The sequence below is a fragment of the Anser anser genome (genome assembly GCF_964211835.1).
Source record: "Anser anser genome assembly, chromosome: 1".
NCBI lineage: Eukaryota > Metazoa > Chordata > Aves > Anseriformes > Anatidae > Anser > Anser anser.
Genome location: NC_139720.1, coordinates 121,569,239 through 121,594,223, shown reverse-complemented (window position 1 = coordinate 121,594,223; position 24,985 = coordinate 121,569,239). Strand labels below are relative to the sequence as shown.

Below are 24,985 nucleotides of genomic sequence, written 5' to 3'. Positions count from 1 at the left end.
ACTGGAAAAGTCTGTAACCTGGTTCAGAAATCACAGCTGATGCTTGCCTTCTGAGATAAACAATATCACTAAACTTCACCTTTTACAATGCACTTCAGATGTCACTGCATAAATATTTGTCTATGGATTTTTTAATTTTTGAATGTATGAGAGAATTTGAAAATCTACTAGATGTAACAGAAAATGCAGGTAAGTTAACTGTGAAATTTTTTGAAGTGAGCAACACTTAACTGAGTGATTAACCTATATGCCACCGTCTATCTCTGATAGAATTATAAAGCTTTGAGCATCTCGCAAAAAGCTGTGATTTCAAATGAGAAAGAAAACCTTTTAAAAAGCAAAAACAGGAAAACAAAGCTTTAACAAAGAAAAGTTGTCACTGAAATTATTCTTGAACACTGTGACCAATAATCAGTTGTGAATCCACTGCATATTTCTGATCCATAAATTCTCATTTCTTACAGTCAATAGAAACACTTGATTCAATTACACACGTAGATAGAGCTCTCCTATGAAATCTAGATGTACTTGTGTTCCCAGCCACATATAAGATAAATGTTACAAGAGCTTCTTAATGTTTTCTATAAATATACCAAATATCACTATGGACAGTATCTTTCATGTGTTGTGTACTGAATTTGTAAGGGAAATTTTATTCTTGGTTCAGATTATCTGTTTTCTGATCAAAGCGGGGCACACTGCATTAAAAAGCAGAGACTAAACAGTGCCATCACTGTTTTATATGTTCCCAACATTTTCTGTAATAGCTTCTCTAAAATGTGTGGCATAAACAAAATCCTCAAGCACATAGCGGTAAAATGGTTTTATTGGTGCTCATTTACACTGACCTACATAGGTTGTTCTCAGGCTCCCCATTCCTGAGCAATGATGCTCATTCTGTATTTGTGCCAAGAAAGCACTTACTCTGTGCCAAGCTATCTTTTTGTTAAAGGATATTCTGCCATTAAAATAAAGGCACAAATACAATTCACATTCTGTTAGTAAAGTCAGCAAAAACAATCTCAAAGATATTAAAAAAAAAAAAAAACAAAAAAAACCAGTGGGAGTTATCCATACAGTGATCTTACAAAGCATGATTGCATAGATCTAACTTTCTAATGACATCAATAGCAAAGAAAGCCTGAATACCCATATGTCAACTGTGAACGAGAAGAATGGAAATGGAAGCACAATATGAATGGCATCTCTGGTTTGTTTATTTTAGCAAAAAAAAGTAAAATTTTGCTGCAGTCCTCACTGGCTTTTCATAGCCTTCTATATTTCAATACTCCAATACTCTAAAGCACTCTAAAATTTACACAGCACATCAATACGGAGGGAGGACATTTTATTTTTATTCTATATTATGTGTAATAACCTAAGAATTTGAAGTGTTATGTGATGAATAACTCAGGACAAAATTATTTTAGACAAAGCAGAAATGTCAAAATTAATGACGTTTTCCAAAGCAAGTGAATCTAAAGACATTCAAGCTCTGGACATGTGATACGTAAACCTGCACCTTAGCAAAGTATTGCAAAATTTGGGTAAGCATTTGATCATGAAAGACATCAGGGATTAGTTTGCCTGCTTGGTTTGTGTGCAAGTAATATACTGAACAACACACAGAACGTTCTTTATGGCTTCCTATCAAAGCCTTACTAAACTAACATTCCTTCTAAAGCAAAGCATTAACTCAAATTCCCAAATTTCCATGTATACTTTTTCAACTCAATCCTTTTTCCTTACTAAAATTTGCTGACATCTGTATGAAATACATGAACCACTAGGTACACAACTAAAATCCCTGATAGAAAAAAACATTATTAGAGTTGAGACGCTCTGGGTCCTCCACATAAAGCATACCACCAATGCATATCATACCTGCTTTAAAAATATATAAAAAACACATCTTTGTATTTGCAGAGTTTATTTGACAAAGGTATCCACCTCATATGTCCCCCCACCCTCCCCAAAACAAACAAACAAACAAAAAACCACAACACAGCTTTCTCTTTTCTCTATTTTTTCCTCAGGACTAAAGGTGCCCCCTTGATTGGTGAGGACACCCCAGTGGTTGTAAGCTTCAGATTTTCACGTACGAAATTTCGCTGTCGAACTGTGGCTGATCTTATGTAACCGCTCGTAGAAACTACTTTTGCTGGCCTTGTAGGTGGTGTGGTCTGTGGAGGCAGGCCATTGATTTCGTATGTCCACTGCATTGATTGAGTCTGAAAATAAAGAACAGAGACATGATAAAATATAATCAGTGACCAAATACCTTGAAAATTTTTGACAGTGATTTACCGTGCTACATTGATTTCAAAAGATATTTATCCTTTTCCACATAAGGTATTGGAATAACAGAGAATGAGAATCACTGTCCTGGAACACAGAGACTAAAAATCATGTTTAACCTTATGAATGCAGACTCAGACCCAACAAAGAAAAATAATTTATCATCCCAGCTGATCTAAAATTCCTTTTTTATTTAGTAAACCCCATAGCTCTCTATGTTGTTCAAAGGTAATTATTCCACAGTACAATATAAATGTCTCAGGTATATATATATATTGTGTGACTTAATTGCAACTCAGGTGTTGGTAATAATAGTATTATCAAATGGTGAAATCTTTGCATTAAAATAATGGAAAAATAAAAAAGAGAAAAGGGCTTAAGTACACATAAGAGAATTGCAGCGTATGTTGAAATCTCCAGTTTGAAGAATATTTATGTGAATTGAAAATGACACTCTGCATTTGCCTTCTGTTTATAACTGGTCTGTAGGAATGGAGCATATGTTTCTATGTCATGTCTTGTAATGCCTGAGTACTTGATTCTTACTGAGTACGTGATTCTTATTCTTAATACATTTCCCATCTATGTTTACTTAAGGAGTATTATTTTATGTATACGAAGGCTGTACTGTTGCCTATCTCCCATGTTTCATTTGTTCTCTGAAGCAGAATTTTGGTTGCTAAAACCCCATATGTAACTATTGCAGATTCTTAAGTCATTTTTCTTTCAAGATTTATCACTTTAATTCTGGAAAGCAGGTCTTTATTCCAAGCCTAGCATTATCCTTCCTAGAAGGTCTATTCATAGATCTTTCATTTTCCATTCTCCTTTTCTCTTGAGAACAAAACAAAACAACGAAATGACAAAATCCCAAAGACTTCAAATGCTGTGTCATTATGTCCAGCTTTGTACCATACAAAGAGAAAGTGTTACATGCCCACTTGACACATACATTGCCATCTATTTGCACTCCGCAACTGGCAATTCCAGGTTTTCTGTTTGGGACATTTTCACTTACAAGGCATTCGTGGGGGACATCAAGTGAAAAAGCATGGGATGATGTAGGTCCATTTAAATTTATTCATTCAAGTGATTTTTTTTTTATGCAGAACATGTAACATAATGCATATACATAATACATATGTGCACAGTACACAGAACATACCAGACTCCATGACTTTGTAGCATCAAAGCAGCAAAGTCGTGTTAAATGCATGATATTTCCAAATTCCCAAGATATACTTTTCCATATTTTGCACAGCACTGCAACTGCACAGCCACGCTACTTTTGGTTCTACAGCAGGTTTTTTTTGGCACTACACTTTTGCATCATGCTGCCTTGAACTAGAGTCAAGGCTTGCAGGGTCACCTTTCTTTCCTGCTCCAAGTCACAAAGATTTAATACAACTGTTGTAATTTATGTAATACATCTCTCACTTAATACAAACATAATCCTTAGAACAATCATTGGTAGATATAACCATTACACCTAAGATCAGTGTCACTTTCACCCAAGGAAACAAAGGGTCAGAAAGGCTGAGTACACCCTCAACCAATCTGGAAATTAATGCAAAGTCAACCTTAAAGCTCAAAGAGTCTTCCACTCAAGCACTTAGTTAACAGCATGCCTTCCAACACAGCTCGCTTTGTGGCCCATTTGCTCTTTCCAGTCTGACAGTTCTGCTTCTCCCCAAGCAGATTAGGCCTATAGAGAGCAGCAACAGTATCCATACTAATTACCAATTGCTCCTCACAAAAAAAAAAAAAATAATCACATAGCATAAATGCCATCAACCATCTCCAAAGTATAGCGTGTTGATTTATCTAACAACTTACTTACTGTATTCTGTCAATTAGCTATGGTCTAGGTAAAGAACTACATAGGACATGGGGAAGAGCAGTGAACCTTCTCCATCTCAACGTTTCTTTAGTCATATCATAATAACATATTGAAGAGAATAAAATGCATGTTAAAGTAGCTCTCTGATTTTGTTCTTGTTCTGTTGTTTTGTTAAATATCGGTATTATATTTGCCATTGAAAATGTTTGCTTTGGTGATGTTTACCTTTGTTATCTTTCGTATGCTGTTTCCTACTGTTCTAATGATTACCCTGTCATTGCTAAAGTACACTTAATGGATATTGTTGCAAGCAGTTTTTCATTCATGTTGCAACTATTCAAAAGGAAGAAGTTCCAGGTCATTAAACTGTAAACCTTTTGACACAGGCTTTGTGCTCTTCTATGCATTTATACAGTGTTTACAATCTTTCACATATAGGCTGCATACAGGTACAATCTTTAAATGTCATCACCATATGAATCTCTAATTCTGCTGCTTATTTCATAACTGGTTTTAGCCAGTATTTTGGTAATGGAATATATACTGTTCTGTACTTATATTGAAAGAATAGACAACTTTTTTGCTGTGTCTTTTAAAAGCAATATTTTTAAACCCTGTACTTTAAAACTGGTGGTACTGATTTTTCATAATGTCATCTGAATGAATTACTGTATTCTAATAAAGGTTAGTAAGCGTAAGATCTTAATAGATAATTCACCATGCATGCATAATTTTTTAAACTTTCATTACTCTTCTGCTGAAATCAAAATCTAATTTAAATTGAATATTATTCCTGTGTAAAACAGACATATTAGCTCATCATTATTCTAAACCTTATTTAATACTGTTCAGTGATCTACTAACTTCACGGCCATTAAAGATAAATGCCAGCAAAAGCAGGTGTGATGTGGACCAACATCAGTATCTTCTGTCCAAAGATAATATTGTCTTTTAAGAAATGTAAATCTCTCTCCAGAGTTAGCTAATTGTCTTATTAACTCCAGTACAAGATGAAAAGGTTTATCTTTATTTAGTATGTCAGATTAACAATTTAGTTTAAAGAAAATTTAACCTCAGGGTCATATACACTGTGTGCATGACTCATTGATCACTTCAAGGTCAGAGAAAAGATCCGTCAATTGTTTCAGCCAAAGATTTTAACTGAGTATCAAGTTACTAAAAATCTTTTTTGTTCGTGAAATCCACACATATAACTTTATTTTCTACAGTTTTCTTAACTGTTTGAAGCAGGATTTAAGCAAAACTGGTGGGCTATGTCACCTCTCAATTTCACTTATTGTTAACATCAAACAATATGGACAGTAAGAACCTATTGTTAATTGCCTGTTTGCTGTACAAATGCTCTATATTGTATATTTTGTGGGGGTTAAGAAAAAAAAAAAAGTTTACGGCTTTGCTTTGTAAAAAAGGTTCAACAAGGAGAAGTGCAAAGTCCTGCACCTGGGGAGGAACAACTCTGGGCACCAGTACCTCCTGGGGGCCACCCAGCTGGAAAAAAGCTCTGCAAAGGACCTAAGAATCTTGGTAGACACCAAGTTGAACAGCAGTGTGCCCTTGCCTCTATGAAGACTAATGGTATTCTTGGCTGCACTAGGCAAAGTATCACCAGCAGGTCAAGAGAGATCCTTCTGCTCTACTCAATATTGGTGAAGTTACACCTGGAGTACTGTGTCCAGTTCTGGGTCTTTCCAGTACGAGAGACATAAGCATACAGAAAAGAGTCCAGTAGAGGGCTACAAAGATGATTGAGGGATTGGATTACCTCCCCCTTGAGGAGAGAGCTGGGACTGTTCAGCCCAGAGAAGGAAGACTTGGGGGTGATCTGTTCACTGTCCATTAATACCTGAGGGATGACACAAAGGAGACAGACCCAGGCTCTTTTCAGTGGTGCCCAGTGCCAGGACAAGAGGCGCTGGGCACAAACTGGAGCACAGGAGGCTCTGCCTGAACACCAGGAAACACTTCTGTGCTGTATGTGTGATGCAATACTGATTATCCAGAGAGGTTGTGGAGTTTCTCTTTTTGGAGATCTTCAAAAGCTGCCTGGACATGGTCCTGAGCAACCTGTTGCAGGTGGCCCTGCTTGAGCAGAGATGTTGGACCAGATCACCTCTGGAGTTTCCTTCTAACCTCAACCAATCTTTGATTCTGTGATTCTGTGAAAAAGCTGTTTATTCAAGTGCTCGTGTAGCCTGTATCAGGTGTAGTTCTGTGGCAGGAGAAATTGCTCCTTACCTGATGGAAACTCATTGAGCTTAATAGGGAAAACATTGTGGGCATAATCACATAAACCCTTTAGATATGATCCATGAAGATGAACCCAAAATAATAATAATAAAAATCTGTAACAACCTAGTCCATCTATTGTAAATCATCTGCTGTCATCCAAGACAGTTGGAGACAGCCTTTGTGGAAAAATTGTGCAGTTATGTACTTATTTACTGAAAGGAAAACCTCAGTTTGTAGTTCAATGCATTCTGCTAAAGTGGTAACAGGTGTTACACAAATGGAAAATAGTTACTGTAACTGCCAACATAGGTTAGTGCTACAAGACCACCTAGAACTCAGTAATTTTTGGAAAAATTTGGACACCCATGTCTGTTTAACTAGAATATTCAATTTCCAAGGGCAAAATATTAGGTTTTCAAATGTTACTCAAGTCATAAGTATTTTCTTTCAGGATAAAGCCTACAATGACTGCTTTAATCAATATGAAAACTGCAACAAGAGTGAGTCCACCAAGTTCAGAATCAGTGGAAGTGCCTTCAAGCTGCTTTCCAGGTCAGATATGTTTCAGTGACAGAGAAAGAAGGATCAAGTATCAGACTTTTCCGGAGTGACAGAGAGGGGTCAAAGACTTTGAGAGGTCTTCTGAATATGACTATATTTGACTTACGAGCTGCATTTGCTTGCCTAAGAAATGGGTCAGAATTTTCCAAATTTTTCCAGGAACTTTTCCTGTGCTTATGGCAGTGCTGATTATTATACCAAATTTGCAACCATTATAATGCTAGCACCAGTACTAACAAACAAAGTCTAAAGACAAAAGTATTGAGTAGAAACACAAAAGACAGTTTCTGTTATGATGTATGTAATAATAACTTAGGTATTTACAAATCATTGGGTCCCTGCATCTCTTGGCCTATTTCAGAGTTGTGCTGATACTACAGATTACACAACTTCAGAAGAAAGACCACACCACATTCTAAACGTCCCTGACAGTCTGAGGGAAGTTTGGATATTGAAACTAATGACTTCCTCTTATCAATATCTAGAAAGTCCTGACAGCTATAATCCAATTTAAGCCTGAAGAAAACACTAATTTGGTTCACCTGTTTGGAGTAATGGCCAACTACAGAACCACATTTCTTTGATAAATATCTTGAAGAATAAAAAATCAGACATATGCTACCAATTTTTACTTTGTATTGTATGTTATTCAAGTAAGTTATTCAACTGTCTTGATAGCTGACTGAATAATGTTCATGAAATAATTTATTCAGCAAATACTGTTAGCAGTCACCAAATAATTTATGCAAAAGTATATTTTTTAGTATTCAGCCCATTCTTACAGATGGTTCATGATTCATAGGATTAATTTGCAGAACATAGACCATCCATATGTATTCACTGTAGGCTGGCAGTGCTACTCAGTTACATACTAATTAATTGCCAGAGAAATTTGTGTTGGGAGGGAGCTAAATGTTGCAAAGTGAGTATCAGGAATTTTAAGGTAAATGATATTCCAGTTGTCTTTCAAACAGTGTTAATTCAGGAAAGTTCAAACAAGATTTGCAAGACCTCCAGTAAGCTAAGACACAGGAAATTACAGACAGTGCATCCTGTCCTCCCTGGACCTTAATTTGTATTGCAATGGTGACAGGCAAAAAATGATCAATTACAATCAGTGTATACAGAATGAAATTAAACCAAACTTTTATGTGTGCTGCTGAACAGTTTCTGCCTCTATTTTTTTCCTTTATGATCAGTTTAGGGTGAAAAAAAAAATAATTGTTTGGGTGCAACAATGTTGTAACATTTCCATATCTGTAGCTCTTAGAAAAGGGTATATATGGGGTATAGAAGTGCTAGATTTATAGCAAATTTCATATTAAAAGAAGAAAGTCATAGCTGATCTTATCAAAGTTACTGAGAAGACTTCAGTTATTTGTATTTTAATGTAGTCTTTACTTAAGATTTGTTTTACTTGCTAACTCTCATTTTGTATTAATTTTATAAATGATCACTAAAGAGTCAGTATGACGGCAGATGCATTATATTAAATAAACAATATGGTTTGGTAGGTCTCATGTCATTACCTTCCACTATCTTCCACTCCATAGATAAATTTTTTACTTCTGGATTGCTTTACTACATCATCATGCAGAACAGGGCAGGTTAATTGAATACTTACCAGCCATTTGCTGCCAGCAAATGACATGGCCTCCACTGATTCCCCACTTTTGCCCTTCCTCTTGTTCTTATCTGTTTTCCCTGTTTAGTGAATCTGGTAAAGGGGAAAACAGATTGAAAAAACACTGGAACATATAAAAAAATGCCATCTACCAATGTCTTCCTCCTTCCTTGTTCTTCCAGTCTTCCATAATATCTAATTAAAAAATGGAAGGAAACTATAAATAATTAGAAGAGTATTTTCTTTGAAGTCTTAAGTATTTCTTGTAGCTTGGAAGAAAAACCTTGTAAAAGGTCCCATAGACCCAGGGGTTCTGATCTATATCTGAAACTAAGGGAATTAAAGAAACCAAGGGAAGAAAAAAATGATGAAAGAGATTTCTTTCAGAGTTAATTTTTAAATGCAAGGTTGAACTTCCTCATGCTAAGCTGGTTTCAGGCTGTTTCAATCCTTAGGATGAAAAAATACTGGAAAGAGAATTTTCTTATACTGAAGTTGTTGGGGACCCTCTGTTACTGTGCCAACTCATATCAGAGTCTGCACCTGTTAGGCCCGTGCAGTCAAGTAAAAGGGCACCTGTGTAGGGGTGGGAAACCTGGCTGCAGTGAGTCACTATTGACAATTAAATAGTGTGTCCTATTCAAGTCCATAATGTATCATGGAATTCTGAGCACTGGCAAGGAAAAAGAACTGCTGAAAAAATGATAATAGTAATAACAATATTATTCTGGAGAATTTGAAGAAATAGTATCGTGTCCTTCCTTTGACCATCAACACAACGTCTTCTACAAGGTTACTCTTGAAGGACCAGAACAGTAGAAAACACAGTTTACGTTTGTTCTTGGAAAGCTACAATATCTCCTTGTATGACCACCTTGACCAGTTACTTAAGTAGAAAAATAACACTGTTATTTTTTAATAACACTGTTATAAAAAGTGGGAGGGTAGAGAATTAACTGCCATCTGAATCATAAATAAATAAATAAACAAACAAACAAATAAATAAACAAATAAATAGCACTATCATAGAGTACTTGACATGGTTACTGCAAAGTCAAAATAAAACCTGCATATCTGAAGAGGTGAAATAAAGAAGAAGTAAGAAAAAAAAACAAATCTTGCTTTAGTTATTCAAAAAGATCTTCACCCAACCTGATATGTACTGGAGGGACAATGCAGCATGATATAAACAAGTACATAAATAGCAAACAAAAAAACATGAAAGTGTGGGCCCACTGCTGATTGCAGCAGCAGACCTGGTAACACAGGACAAGGAATAGGCTGAGGTACTTAATGCCTTCTTCATCTTCACCTTCATGATGATGTCACATCTTCAGAAAGGGAGAGAAGGAGTACCCAGTGAACTACAGGACAGTCAACCTCACCTCAGTTCCTGGGAAAGTGATGGAACAACTAATTCTGGGAAACATTTCCAGGCACATAAAATACGAGAAGGTGATTGGGGGTATCTAGCATGGATTCACCAAGGGGAGGTGATATTTAGCCAACCTGATGATCTGTGGCAAAATGGCTTTGCTTCAATAAATAAAAACAAAGCAGTGGATATTGTCTACCCAGATTTCAGGAGGGCTTTCAACACTGTCTCCTGTAAAATCCTCATGGACAATCTGTTGAGGTGTTGAGTGGATGAGAAAACAATCTGATGGATTAAAAACTGGTTGAATGGTTAGACCCAGATGGTAATGTCCAGTGGCATAAAGTTTAGTTGGAAGCCAGTAAATAGCAGTGTAACCCACAGGTCAATACTAGGTCCAATCCTGTTCATCATTTTCATTAATGATCTGGATGATGGGGGCAGAGTGTACCCTTGGCAAGTTTGTGGATGACACAAAACTGGGAGGAGTAACTGATACACCAGGCAATCCTGTCATTCAGAGGGACCTAAACAAGCTTGAGAAATGTGATGACAGGAACCTCATGAAATTCAACAATAGGAAGTGTGATGTCCTGCACCTGAGAAGGAACAGCCTCATGCAACGGTATATTCTGGGAGCTGCCCAGCTGGAAAGCAGCTTGGCAGAAAACAAGCTTGGATACCAAGTTGAACATGTTCCAGCAATATGCTCTTTCGGAAAAGAAAGCAAGTGGTGTCCTGGGCTGCATAACTATACTGCCAGAAGGTGGAGGGAGGTGACCCTTCCCCTCTACACAGCACTGTTGAGGCCTGGAGTACTGAGAGAGAAATGGAGCTACCAGTAAGAGTCCAGTGAAGGGCCACAAAGATGATTAAGGGACTGGAGCATCTCTTCTGTGAGGGAAGGCTGAGAGAGCTGGGACTGTTCAGCCTGGAGTAAAGAAGACTCAGGACTTCTCATCAATATATCTGAAGGGACGGTACAAAGAGGACGTAGCCAGGATCACAAACTGAAATAGAGAAGGCTCTCTCTGAAAATAATGAAACACATTTTGACAGTGAGGGTGACTGAGCCGTGCTGCAGGTTGCCCAGAGAGGTTGTGGAGTCTCCAACCTTGGAAATACTCAAAATCCACCTGGATGTGACCTGGGCTAATCTACCCAGGTGACTGTTGTGGCTTGAACCCAGACAGCTAAGAACACACACTGCCACTTGCTCACTCTATCCCTGCAGTGGAAAGGGAGAGAGATATAGGAAGGCCAAAAGCAAGAAGACCCATGGATGAAGATAGTTTAATACATGAAGGAAAGAGAAACTAAAAACCAACCAACCAACCAACCAAAACACAAATAATGCAGAGGCAATTTCTCTCCACTTCCTGCAAGCAGACAAAAAAAAAAAAAATTAATTGCTGAGAATGACATTGGACAGTCAGGGTCCAGTGTTGCAGATGTATCTCTTCACAGTCTTCTACTCGTGCCTACCATGCAGGGGAGAAAGCTTTGATGTTGTGCAAGCACTGTTAAGTAATACCCAAAACACTGCTGTATTATCAAGACTGTTACAGTCACAAATCCAATACATAGCAATATACAGGCTGCTGTGAAGAAAGAAAAATCCTCTCCAGCCAGATCCAAATACTGCCTGAGCATATTGTCTGGGTTAGACAAGTCCCTTCCAGAAGCCCCTTCCAACCTCAAGCATTCTGTGATTCAGGGACTGTAGTGTATGATACATTAAGACTTATTTTCTTTCATCTCTTCATCTGTTTTCTCGTTACTTATAACTGCCCTAGTGATGTTGAATGTATTTTAACATCCAAAATTACGTGAAAAACATACAACTCATTTACTTATATACCCACTGTTTTCATTATATACTCAACAATTCATGTGAACCATTCCTCACAATGTGGTAATATTAAAACTGGAGTACTGAGCCATCCTGAGAAACTGTCACCAACACTTCATTTCAGGGTATCTGTCCTGGTTCCAGTTAGGACAGAGTTAATTTTCCTCCTAGTATCTGGTAGGGTGCTATGTTTTGGATTAGGATGAGAAGAGCGCTGATAACATGCTGATGTTTTAATTGTTGCAGAGCAGTGCTTACACCAGGCCAAGGACTTTTCGGCTTCTCGCTCTGTCCTGCCAGCGAGCAGGCTGGGGGTGCAGCAGGAGCTGGGAGGGGACAGACCCAGGACAGCTGACCCAAACTGGCCAAAGGGGTATTCCATACCATCTGGCGTCATGCTAAACAATATATAGGGGTGGCTGGCCGGGGTGGGGGGCCGGCTGCTCGGGGATAGGCTGGGCATCGGTCAGCGGGTGGTGAGCAATTGCATTGTGCATCACTTGTTTTTTACACATTATTATTATTAATACCATTATCATTATCACTATTATTACTATTATTGTTATTATTATATTCCTGTCTTAATAAACTGTCTTTATCTCAACTCACCGGCTTCACTTTCCCGTTTCTCTCCCCCATCCCAGAGAGGGAGGGGGGAGGGTGAGCGAACGGCTGTGTGGTGTTTAGCTGCCGGCCGGGTTAAACCACAACAGTATCAAAGGGGAAAAGCGTGATCAAACCAGAGTCTGGGGGTGCTTGTGAATAACACTTATCCTCCTTTATCAGATAACACACATCATAGAATCATTTAGGTTGGAAACGATTGTCAAGTCCAACCATTAAGTTTACATTTAATCAATGGTCTTGCTTTCCCATTTATAATTATGACGGTAGCTCAACAGTCATTTTCTTACCTTATAGGAACAATTCCAGATAGAATTAAAGGTGGCTTAATTGATTTCTGCAATTCAAATATTCAATGTTTCACTGCTTTGTTTAGATGTAATACAATCTATATCAAACATTCCTTCATTACTGGCAATGTTTTGAATGCCCTTATACACCAGTCATTCCCATATTGGTATAATCTCTTGTCGTTATGGGAATTATAGTCTCAATAGGCAAGGTAACTATTTTTATGCCTATGAATCAAAAATTTTGAGTATTGATTCTTCACACAAAATCCAGTGATGCTAGTAATAGGATGTGCTACATTCACTGCCTGGAATGAACTTTCTGGACCTCTGTTTGTAATCACAAAACTCGGTTCAACATCAGCCAGGGGATGCAGGTGATGTCTTCCTTATTGTGAAACTATTTCAATTATCCTATTAGCTTTGTTACATTTTCCCTTGTTCATTCTTTTTAAGAGATGCAATTCAGAATAACATTAAACTATGGTAATTAACAAATCTACCAGGAACAATGCACAATGTATTTTCACCAAGCTACTGAATATGTAACAGTATCATTTTCTGTTAAAATATGCAAGCTTGCATACATAAGCTTAGAGAAGCCACAGATGGCTACTGTGGCTCGCACATGGCAGCATTTATTTCCAGAGCAGCATGACGAATGGTTTTGATATGCTATCTTCCATAGGCTAAGTTAGTGATTATTCAATAATAAAGGTGCACAAGCCTGACTTCTAGAGGGCTTGATAATGTTACCTGCAATCTGGTTTTCTCTGACATCTATTTTATCTTTTAAGACTTATTTTGTTTGCCCTCTGCTTTAGAATATCTCTGCAGTCTCATCCATGAATTACAACACATTTGCTCAGGTCTCTAGCTGGATTCAGCACACTGCAAGCAAATTAACTGTAGGCCAACTTGAATACGCCCTTTTCCAAGGACTTGCCAGCCTCCTGGCTGCTCTGTCTTGTACCTGGCAGCAGTTCCTGCTCCGGGAAGCCTGTACAGAGTTCCCCTGCCCTTGCTGGCCCTAAGCTCTGGCGCTTGTCTCTTCAGTTTTGCCAGCACATCGCAGCCAAACTCAGAGATGTTAGTCTGACTGAGGGAAGTCCTTTTTTCTCTTCTCAGTAATTTATAGTTTATCTATTATCCTTTCACTAATTTGTAATTAGTGGAAAAACATTTTTTCTTTTCAGTTAGAACTGCACTGCTTATGAAAGCTATTATAAACGTTGATGTTTGATTATGGAATAATATCTATTTAAAATGCTCCTCATGCAGTTGTCATTGTTTCTTGCTTGTAGCTCAGTAAGATTATGATGTTCTCCTTCACAGACACAGAAACAAGCATGATTATTTTCTTTACAAGCTTTTTATTATATTTCTCTAATTTCATTCTTTGATCTACAGAAATTTTTAGAGTAATTTTCCATGGTACTTTTACAAAATTAAGATTCCTACCAGCTATTCAAATAATAGTCTAACTTCAATTGTTTTGATATGTAGTTGACTCAGGACATAGGTTTTAATGACAGTTAAAGAAAATTGAATTGCTTCAGCAAAGTAATTAAAGTTTTCTGCCATTAATAAAATCTACTGTAAGTATTCATGAATATTAAGGTTTTAAAGAATCCCCCAAATACTTCATGAAGTACTTCATGATTTGTGTACAGAAAATATAAATGAGGCTACATTATTTCAATTATAGATATGCGTTCAGTTAATAAAATGTACACACAATTTTGGTAAAGACAAATTGTAATCTCTTCACATTAATTACTTCATCAGGACTGGGTTCTCAGCAGGGGAAATAAAACAAAAAATTTGCATGTACAATGTTTGGGTTTAATGTTTTCCACAAATGAAGATGACTGCAGGATCTTTCCCCATAATCCCAACCTCCTGTTTTACTTTACAACACAATTGTAACGACCAGCATAAAACAGATAAAGAACTTACACTGTCATCTGTGCTGCTTTACAGCCCAATTATCACTGTTCATTGAAGCATACAAAAATAGCAGTTTTGCTACTCACTATTCATAGAATTTAATCAAACTATGTTAGTGTTAGGACTCTGACTTTATCCCCAGAAGTGCAAAGGAAATTTTACAGGAAGAGTGCTGTAGTCTTTTAGTATGGCAGTATCAGAAGAGAGACAATACTGTAAAAAAACTTTGCTGCTTTTAAAAACAGTTCAAAGCCTCTGTCAATACCTTGCTGAAAGAATACATGCAAAAGAGGTTCTTCAGTGTTAGATCCAACATTGTTTTTCACCACCTTCACTATTATTCCCCAAATAAGAGTGATTTAATACTGATTTTGCCATCCAACTAAATCTGTCTTCTTCAGGGTCAGTAAAGAAAATTATTTCAACTAACAGGAAACGCAGAAATGAGTATCTGGTATTCTCAACACGTAGTCAAGTTTCTTTCAGGTAGCTGTTGTGAGTCACCAGCAGAATTACAGAGTCACAAATGCTACAGCTTATATTAGAACTACATGACCAAAAGGTTTTGTGGAGAGGAAAGAATGAATTATATATACCCCAAAGGATTATCAGTAAAAATAAAGAGAGTATAAGCCATGAAGACTCATTAAGAAATTTTTTAACATACAGGAGTAGATTGGACAAGATATTCTCTATGGCAATAATATGTACAAGTGAATTCCTATACCCATATACAGTAGCACAGGTGGAGACGTAAAGAGCCATCTGCCTAGATCATAACCTGAGACTGAGGTGTGTAAATTAAAAATCCAATTACTCAAAGCCCATCTGTACTCATAAATTCCTAAAAGGAAGTTTTGGATTAGTGAGTGAGTTCTTAGAAAGCAAATCTTTGACCTTGATGCTTATCTCATTGCAGACAAATTCGTCATGTAGAAGCTCTATTTTCAATGGAAGTTAAACCAAAGACAAATATGGCTAGTACATTTTAATGTGTTATGCCTAATAACAGGAGTTTTGTTCCAGAACTACATTAGAAGTTTCTGAGCTGTACATATGTGTTATATAGCATTGTATAAACATAAAAGAACACAATGGATTCAGTCAGTTGTTTTTCAAATGTAAGAGATATAAACAACACTGCTGTTTATATAAAAAGAATGAATTGATCAAATGTCTAATCTGGTAAAAAACAAAACAAAACAAAAATGATGGATCAAATGGCCTTCCCGTTTCCCTAGGATTTCTCTTTCTTATTCCTGTTGAGTAGGTTATCACTCAGAGAGAAAACACTATAGATATTTGTCATGCATCTTTTTATCAGCTTTATTTTGACCATCTTATTTTTAAATCAGTATTGCTGTTTCACTTCTAATACAGTAACGTGAAAACATTGCCAGCATGCAGTGAAGTGTGCATTTCAAGTGCAAACCATTATTTGCAGAGAGTTTCAGGTGTTCTCCAGTACTATAAATTTTGGACAAACTGTTTCATTTTAAAGAATGACTTAAAAATCATTTCTGAAGTAATAAGAACATTTTTACTACTGAAAGAAAAAATGTCTTGTGATGTTTTCTGACCTTCAGACTTTCAGAAGCTACTCGGCTAAAAATTCTTTTTGTTTATTTTGGAGCTTGTTTTTATGAAGTTATTTCTAGCTTCTTCTGAAATTCTGCCTTTTACAGTTTACTATCTACCTTCTAGCACCTTAACTTAGGTCTTATATATTCAATTTCTCCCATATTTTCCACTTATTCTTAACATGATTATTTTATTATTACTCTGTTAAAAGTTATTCTGTCATGTTGTATATGTAGTTGTGGCATATGCATTAAGACATGTATCTGGTGCTGATGGCAAAGGGATAACAAAGAAATTAAAATTAAAATATAAGTTTTTCCAATTTGTCACGAGTTAATTTTCATTATTTGGTTTTATTCTTGTCTGTAGTGAAGAGTAGCAAAATAATTACAGCGTGCATTTGCATGTTTTTTTGTATAGGATTATTTTTCCCTTCCAATCCTGAGCAATGGAGAGAGTATATTTGTGTATTGCATCTAGGAAGACTTACCTGAATTACAAGTGTTGCTTTATGCTTCTTGCCATACATTCTTGGTTTGAATCCCACTGTTATATGAGTTCCAACAGTGCCCACTGGAAGAAGTTCTCCAGCTTGCGGCAGTACAAGAAAGTCAGGATCACTGCCCGCCAGGAAGTATGCAGTGAATGGCTCAGGGTACCTACAAGAAAGCAAAGGAGGTTATGGTGCCTTTTGCAATATCTTAATACAATTTATCTACAAACATTTAGGCCATCATGTAGCATGACTTAGGAAACGTGGCAGCCCGTGAAATGCTTGAAGAATAACAGCATTATTACTTACAGAATAATTTTTTATAGTAATTGTTTACATTTAATTATAAATATTTATAATCTTTATATGCAGGGATCTGCATACTAGTCTTCCATTTAAAATACACTTATGTTTTGTTATAAATATGATAATAACTATAGAATAATTATAACATCTGTCATTTAAAAAAAATGTGTAAAGGTATAATATGAATTATCAAAATAAATTCCATGCAGAGTGGAAAATATACTTACCCTATTTAAAACCCCTCACTTTTCCAATCTCTAATCAAATAAAACTGACAAGCCACCCATTTTGTTAAGATTTATGACTAGAACTGAATTTGCAGTCAGATGGAGTACTAATAAATTAGGAGTGAGTTCTGAAAGGCATGAAATGAATATACAGAAAAATATAGTTTTCTATCAGTTTTCAAAACTTTTCATGTCTCACAGACCAAATACTTTGAGATACTGCAATAACAATAAACATGTTCCTCTACTGATACTATTGTATAACTGCAGTCTCATAAGAATTTTTGTCACAGATCTTGTCTAATTGCTAGCTTCATGGCAGTACCATTGCACCAAAAGAAAACGTCTTATTCCTGGTAAAGAGAGTGGCTGAGACTACCAAACAATCTTTAGTTTTATTCCAACATGCAGCCTATTTATCACAGTTTCTTACAGATCAGTTGTCATAAGCATTCTAAGCATGAAAATATATATATATATTGCATTTTCCTGTCAAGTTCCCTTTAGTTCTTACATATATTGCTGAGGACAACTCTATTTAAGACAGAAAAAGAACAAAAGAAATTAAAACTAGAAATTTGATGACATGGTCAAGAAATAATTCACAACAATCTATCACAGTGTAACAGTGCAAACACCATGCACACTTAGAAGGAAAATATTTTTAGTTGATAAAACTTAAAGGATGAAAAACTAACAGCATCTCAGAAAAAAAAGCTGTTCAGATCTGTTTATTCATGGATTGTCGCACCAGAAATAACACTGCTTTTCAAAGAAAACACTCACAACGCAATGGAATTTAATATTTTATGACAATTCAAATCTCTATAGAAATGTCCCACATATTTAGGGGAAGTGCTATTCACTGCATGGTATGCTGGGTCATGTTGTTTAAAAATAGCTCTCCTTTTGTGTATGTTCTCACGGAAGGTTTTCTTAAATTCTAAAATACTGTCAGGAAAAAAAAAAAAAAAAGAAAGAAAGAAAGGTCAAACTGTAAGTTTGTAGAAGAAAACTGTGCAAGTGCAGAAAATGGAAGCCAAAAAGCTTCCACTTCCTCAGAAAGTTAACTGAGATTTAGCACTGCTACCAGGCTCCAATGCATTAGTGGATCTAGCCTAACTTTTCCTTTTGGTGACATCAAGGTGGTCAAAATAACTGAATGTCTGAAAGCACGTTTCAAGTTTTGAGACATCAAGCTTATTCTGACATTCTCTTTTGGTGGTACCTAAGAAGAAGTGCAGCTGAGTTTATAGCACTAAGCTTACAATGGCCTGAGTTCCCATGTATATATCGTCTAAGCCTTGAGTCTTCACATCAGTATTTTCTATAAGGCCTGCTCAGCTGTGAATGCTTAAAGCACACCTACAAAATAAAGGACAGGCACAGGATGAAAAAGAAGTAATGCCTCTTAGACTGAGCAGCAGAGTAGATCACTCATCGAAAATGTCTGAGATGACTACTCAAACCCTGGTTCTGTAAACATGAACCTGAACACAAGTCTTCACTTCCAACAAAATTGCTCTATTGACTAGATATAGGAACATTTTAAGAAAGCACTTTCATTGTCTCTTGTTCAGTCTGTTTTCTAGTAAGCAGTTAGGGATGACATGCCCTAATAAACACTTTTTGTGTTCATAAAACATACAACAGTGTGACTTAGACTACAGAAGCAGTGATTAAATGTTAAGGGAGATGGGAGAGGCTGCATGCATAGAACACAAAAAAGACACAGACGAAAATAAAGACTTTATTCCTGCAGAAATTGCATCTTAGCAGGGAGCGATGCAACAGCAGTTTTTTTTCAGACACCATAAATAATTCCTTAGAACAGTCAGTCAGAGAGTTCACATGAGAAAAATCTATAGTTTAAGTCCTGACAAGGGAACAAGACAATTTAAATGAAACTGTCACATAACCAATCTACAACTGTGCACACAAGATATTTGCCAAGTAAGAGAAAAAATCTTGTTGCATCAAATTTGTCAGAATATAATTTTCAGAAAGAAAAATAGAGAAAAAATAATAAAAGCTTTCAAAAAAGATCTGCATGCTTTGTATTGATACAAGATACTAGATGCAGCTGCATTTTTTTGTGTGATGAGTAAAATAGATATACATGCACATACAGACACATATGAACACATATATACACACCTAAAACCTCCTCCTTTCCTCTCCCTCCCCTCCCCAAGTCTGGCAGTTTTAAACAAAAGAGTCAAGTCACATATCGGACAGAAAAAGTTCCTCAAAGTGGGAGCTATGTCCAGTAAGGAAAATAGAAATTCTGGCAAATTAAATGTATAGCCATAATATGATAGACCAAAAAAGATTGTTAAGATATGGCTAACAGTACAAGAACTAATGATTAAAATTTTATTCATGCACATTCAGAAACAGGAACCTTTCACAGTGCCTCTGCTCATAAATCATGATTTTTTTGTGTGTATGTGTTAAAAGTATATCTAAAGATGGCTTCTCAAGAAAAACAAAAACTGTGTTTTCACTGATGTTCACACCAGGGAGATGATCTGGCACCCTGGCTAACTTGCTAGCATAAGTAAATTGCTTGTCATTGTCATTTTCTCTTGTACAGAAGAAGCTGGACATAAAGTTCCCGGAATAGCACCTGAATTTCAGACATTATTATTTTCAATGTCTGTATGCTTAGTGTATAATTAAAAATTAATAATTTTGTGGCTTAAAATAATTAAAAATTAATTTCTCCTTTTCTCTTTCATTACTGCTTCAGGTGAAACATCTCTGGAGTTAATGTTTGGCTTCTCACTTCACAGCCACAAAAGACAACAATGAGACTGTCTATATTTTTACAAGAAGGCTTTTGTTTAACTCAAGAGTGGCAGATACTAACATATGCGATAAAGTTTAATGATATGTAGAGTTTTGAAAACACATAAGAATCAAGCACAAATGAATTAGTAAATCCAAGGGCAGAGGCCATACAAGCCAGAGGAAGCAAATTTGTCTTCCCACCTTTGTGTTCCATAACTACAGTCACCAGTTTGATATTGCTGTCAGATAATATGCACTCTCCCCTTATTCAAGTAATGAACAAGAGTGAATAGTAATTTGAATTTAAATAATAATTGGAAAGTGAAATCATGGCAACAGGAAGAGTGGAAATTGAGTTAGTATTTAATAGACACATTTATAATTACTCCTTTAATCTTTACCTCATATTATTCTTAAATAGTAGTTTATGCTCATCAGTGCTCTCATTTTTAGATAATTTTTGAATTAGTAAACTAGTAAAGAATAGCACCTTAAGTCTTCAATTAAATAAAACCTTAAAATTTATAATCCCATAGAGATCTCACTGCAAAAGCCTATGAAATAGACAGGCACAGCAAAACTGAAAATATAAGTCTTCATTAAATTAAGACTCAAAATAACTTAAATATTTACTTCTCTTTTTCTCAAACTAGAGAAGCAGTAAATTATTCCTACAGAAATTTATTCTTTTTCAAAATCAGCATTTTGCAAACTATACTTTAAAAACAACCCACAGATAAAATGCATTTTTTAAATAAAAGAAAAATAACATAACCTCTTAATTTGTATAGTGTATGACTGCTTAATGAAAAAGAGGATAGAAATCCCATTTGAAAATGTTGCAATGAGCTTCCAAAAATACTTCATCCTAAATAAACTTATTTGTTACTTGCAGTTAACATCTATTGGATGTCACAAGAAATGTCATAGGAAGTATCTTTAAACTTTAACTATATACAGTTATCAAATTCTATAAAATTATTAGTGATAGTTGGCATGAGTTAGATGATTTCTCTTCTAAAAAATAATGACAATTAATAAAAAAGGAGATCCTCATCATTCATCAAAATTGGTTCTTTCATGTGTCAAAAGCAACTCTGGTTTAATTGACCACTCTAAATCCTGACCTCTGGACATCAGAAAAGATTTAACTCCAATTATAACTATATAGCTTCAGAAATACTGCTTCAGAATCAAAGGACTCTCAAAAATATGAAGAAATGGTGCATGACAAGTAACTGTCAGAGAATGTTTTACCAGCTATTACATCACTTCTGCTGTGCACATGCTGTAAAATCAAAGCAGGAGCTAGGATTTTTATCTTCATAACATGTTAAGATTTCTGTCTCATTTCTATTCTACCCAGGTGTACTATGCATGCAAATAGGTGAACTGACTTCTCTGGCTTGAAGAGGTTCAGGTCCCATGGCTAGACACAGCTCCTGGCTAAATGTGTTAAATGCTAGGTATTGTCCTGTTAAGGATGATTATAACTGCTGTATGTGTATCATTATTAATATTTTCTACCAGTCTACATTGAGACTCCAAAACGGAGCTCAGTTAACTTTTATATTTTGCAGCTGACACTATGTGGGAGATACTAAGAAAAAGGATTCTCTAAATTAATGGCAGAATTTCACAGAACTTGGTAACAAGGGGACTGATGTAGGAATCCAAGCCTGTAATGTGCACGGCAACTTAAGAGGGAGGGCAAGGGTGAGTGTACCGAGAACTTAATGAATGCATTTTGTTGCAGCATACATAATCCTGGCTCATGGTAATCCTAATGAAATACAGCCATGATTATAGTAAAATAGAAATTTAAAATAGAAACTTCTCAAAGTCGTAACTTTTTGGTTTTTCCTTCGCAATTAGGAAAGGTACAGAAAAAAAAAAAAAAAGGGTTGCTCACTATTCTTCAGCCAACATTAAAATTTATTTTGTTCGATAAAAGATTTTTTTATTGAACATTTATTCTATGTACTAGGAAATGTGCATAGATGAACTAAGGAAAATATCCATAATGGTGTTCAAAACATGAAATGTAGGTAAGATAACTAAGTCTTCATATGCAGTCATTTTAAAGCCTAAATTCATCTTCTCATCCCCCCAGTTCACCTGTTTGGTTCTCTCTTTATTCTAGCTCAATTGCCGTAATCAGGTGGAATCTTGGATTTTGTAGATACCACTCTGTGGAGGCCATATTGATACCATGCTTCTTGCTTTCCTAACAGGTGGTGCTGGCTAAGTATATTTTTCTGAAGCATACTTTGAGTTCTCTGGAGAACTTGCCTTAATGTAGCAAATATCCTATTTGTGATAAACATGAGATTGGAATGAGAGGCTAGGGTGGAAGGACAGATAAAATGTTACTGGATATGGGAAACGACATATGATTAAAACAAGCACAAGGAAAGCTAGAATTACATTGGTGAAAGGAGGCTCTTTATGTGAGAAATAAGCAGATAGAATGGGCAAGAGAGAATTATCCACCATCTTGATTAAACATTCAGAACTAATGTAATTTAAAAAAAAAAAAAAAAGTGAACATATTGTTCATATGTATATGGTAGCATTCTGCTGTAGCTGCATACCAGTATTTCAATGTGAAGAAATACATCCAACTGTCAAAACACCAATGTACTGAAATACAAAGTAGTATATATTCTCAAGAAAAAAATAGTTCTGATCCCAATAAAATAAAATTTATTAAAAGTATATTAAGAACTTATTTTCAGCAAAGCGAACATAGAAAGGACTACTTTGCTTAAACATAAGCATCAATTTCAGAAAACTTATCCTGTGTTTCAATTTCACAGACCAGTATAGAAATAAAACAACAATAATTTGAGCTGGATATCAAACAAGTTTCTTCAACTTTTATTTACAGGGAAAACATTTTATCTATTCTTTTTGGTTTATACTGTTGACAATCCGTAAATCATTGTCATTCAATAATACATTTATGCTAAACCAAACACTAATGATAAAACAAACATTAGAGGTTTGTACCAAAGCCAATTACCTCAGCGGAAACGTTGCCAATGATTTCAGTTGGTACTGAATTAAACCTACATTTATGACAAATACCAAAAAAAAAAGGTTAACTGTCAAATGTGTAGACAGTTTTTAAAAATATATATGATTTTTTATTTTTCATAAAGCAAAACTGTATGGCTGCATTCTCAGTGTCTGCTGTTAGTTATTGACGCAGATGTTGCTCACTTGAGGAATGTAAGCACTACTTAAATGTACTATTTGCATGGACTCAGAGCTTTCATTATCGTAGATCATTGTGAACAGCAGAGCAACTACCTCTCACTTGTAACTTTTCAGTATTTGTGAAGCAACTACACCAAATGTGGTTATGGGTAAGTTGGGAAATCATTAATTTACTCCAAAATACTTCATACAAGTTTGAATTTTGCTGAGGAGAAGTGAAATTAAAAGAAGCCTGCATTTCAATTGCAGCAGCCGTATGGAAAAGAAAGCTAAAACCATTGGCTTCATATCTTTGTAGCGGTCACCAACAGTACTCCGTGGACCATTTGACTTGGTATATAAATGAGAATTTTAATCTGTCCTTATTAAGACATTAAGCCTTTATTTCATCTGTGGTTCTCAAATTTTTCTTTTTGTTGTATCACTATGCAACCTACCAGCCCAAAAAGACGTAGAAGTTTTATAAGTGAAGCCAATGCAATAACTCTATCCTGTAAGTAGCAAATAGCAGAGGGGGGGAAAAGACACAGCAAAAAAAGATTTTCTTTCTAGCAGGTTACTTAGAAAACTCTCTCAGTTTCCCCTCCCAGTTACTCTCAATGTTCAAGTGTCATAAGGCACTATCTATCGTAAGAAATAAAGACAGAAAGTCATTGGGGGGGAGAAAGGGGAGTGAGTTGGAGATAAGGGAGATAGGGGCATCAGAGGTGTATATGACAAACACCTCTTACATACTAGAACTGCTTCTTCATGAGAATGGGTTACAAATTTTTTACTTCAAAGGAGTGATCATTTTTTCAGGGAAGACTTATAGAATGACACTCTATACCCCAACTGAAACTTTAAATCCACATTTCAATATTTCTCTGTTTTCTTTTTAATCTAAGTCATTTGGGTTATTCAAGCATTAAATTACACCTGTAATATACAGGTTTCTTATGTAATTGCTTTTAAACTGCAGATCCTGTATGCCACATTTTGGTTGGCTCAGTGTTCTATTTCTATAACAAAACCTCCACCACCAAAAGATCCTAAGCAAATCAAGGGTAAGATAAAGCATGTAAATCTCACAGAGCAGTCGTCGGCACCATTTACAACATGGAATATATTCACTACATACAAGCTTTATGTTTTGTGTTTGAAACATATTGGAGAAATACTTCTTATGTAAAATAAATTTGAAATTTGTTTAAGGGAAAAAGAGAATTTGTGTTCCATCATGGCTCCTTCTTTATATAACTATAATGACTCAGGCTTTATAATACCTTTTTTCGAGAACATTAGGTCTCTTCGCTACTATCAAACACCTACCAGGAGCTTACAGTATTGCCAGAGTAATTGCTTCACTTTTATTCCAGGAACAGCCCATTCTATTGAAGCAGTTACCTTGAACACTGTGATACCAGTCTTTTTCAGAGCCCTCAGTAATTATCAAAACTGACAGCCATCTAAAAGCTGGAACAACTGTCCATCTCAGGTGCACAGCTTTTGGAAATAAGCTCTTTAAAAAGTCTGCTAGAACCAAAGACATTTCTTGCTGGGGATGCTTCAAAACTATATATCTACCATGAAAATTACTTATCAATCAGTATATTTGGCCTGCTTTTGTAGTGGGTTTACATGGCAAGGTTTTGGTAGCGGGGTGGCTGGAGGAATGGCTTCTGTGAGAAGATTCCAGCAGCTGCCCCGTGTTAGATAT

At 35.9% G+C, this 24,985-nt stretch overlaps 1 protein-coding gene across 6 annotated transcripts in view; it reads right to left on the bottom strand.

Annotated features, from left to right (window-relative positions):
- Window positions 1-595: 595 nt before the first annotated feature.
- Window positions 596-24,985, bottom strand: part of CFAP47 (cilia and flagella associated protein 47) — a 302,084-nt gene continuing 277,694 nt past the window's right edge. For all 6 annotated transcript variants that reach the window (XM_083823100.1, XM_083823104.1, XM_083823102.1 and 3 more), the window contains 2 exons: window positions 16,736-16,904; window positions 596-2,231 (listed from right to left, as the gene is read on the bottom strand). In XM_083823100.1, coding sequence (XP_083679226.1) covers window positions 2,022-2,231; window positions 16,736-16,904 — 379 coding nt within the window. In that variant the 3' untranslated portion in view covers window positions 596-2,021. The remainder of the gene's footprint in view (window positions 2,232-16,735; window positions 16,905-24,985) is intronic.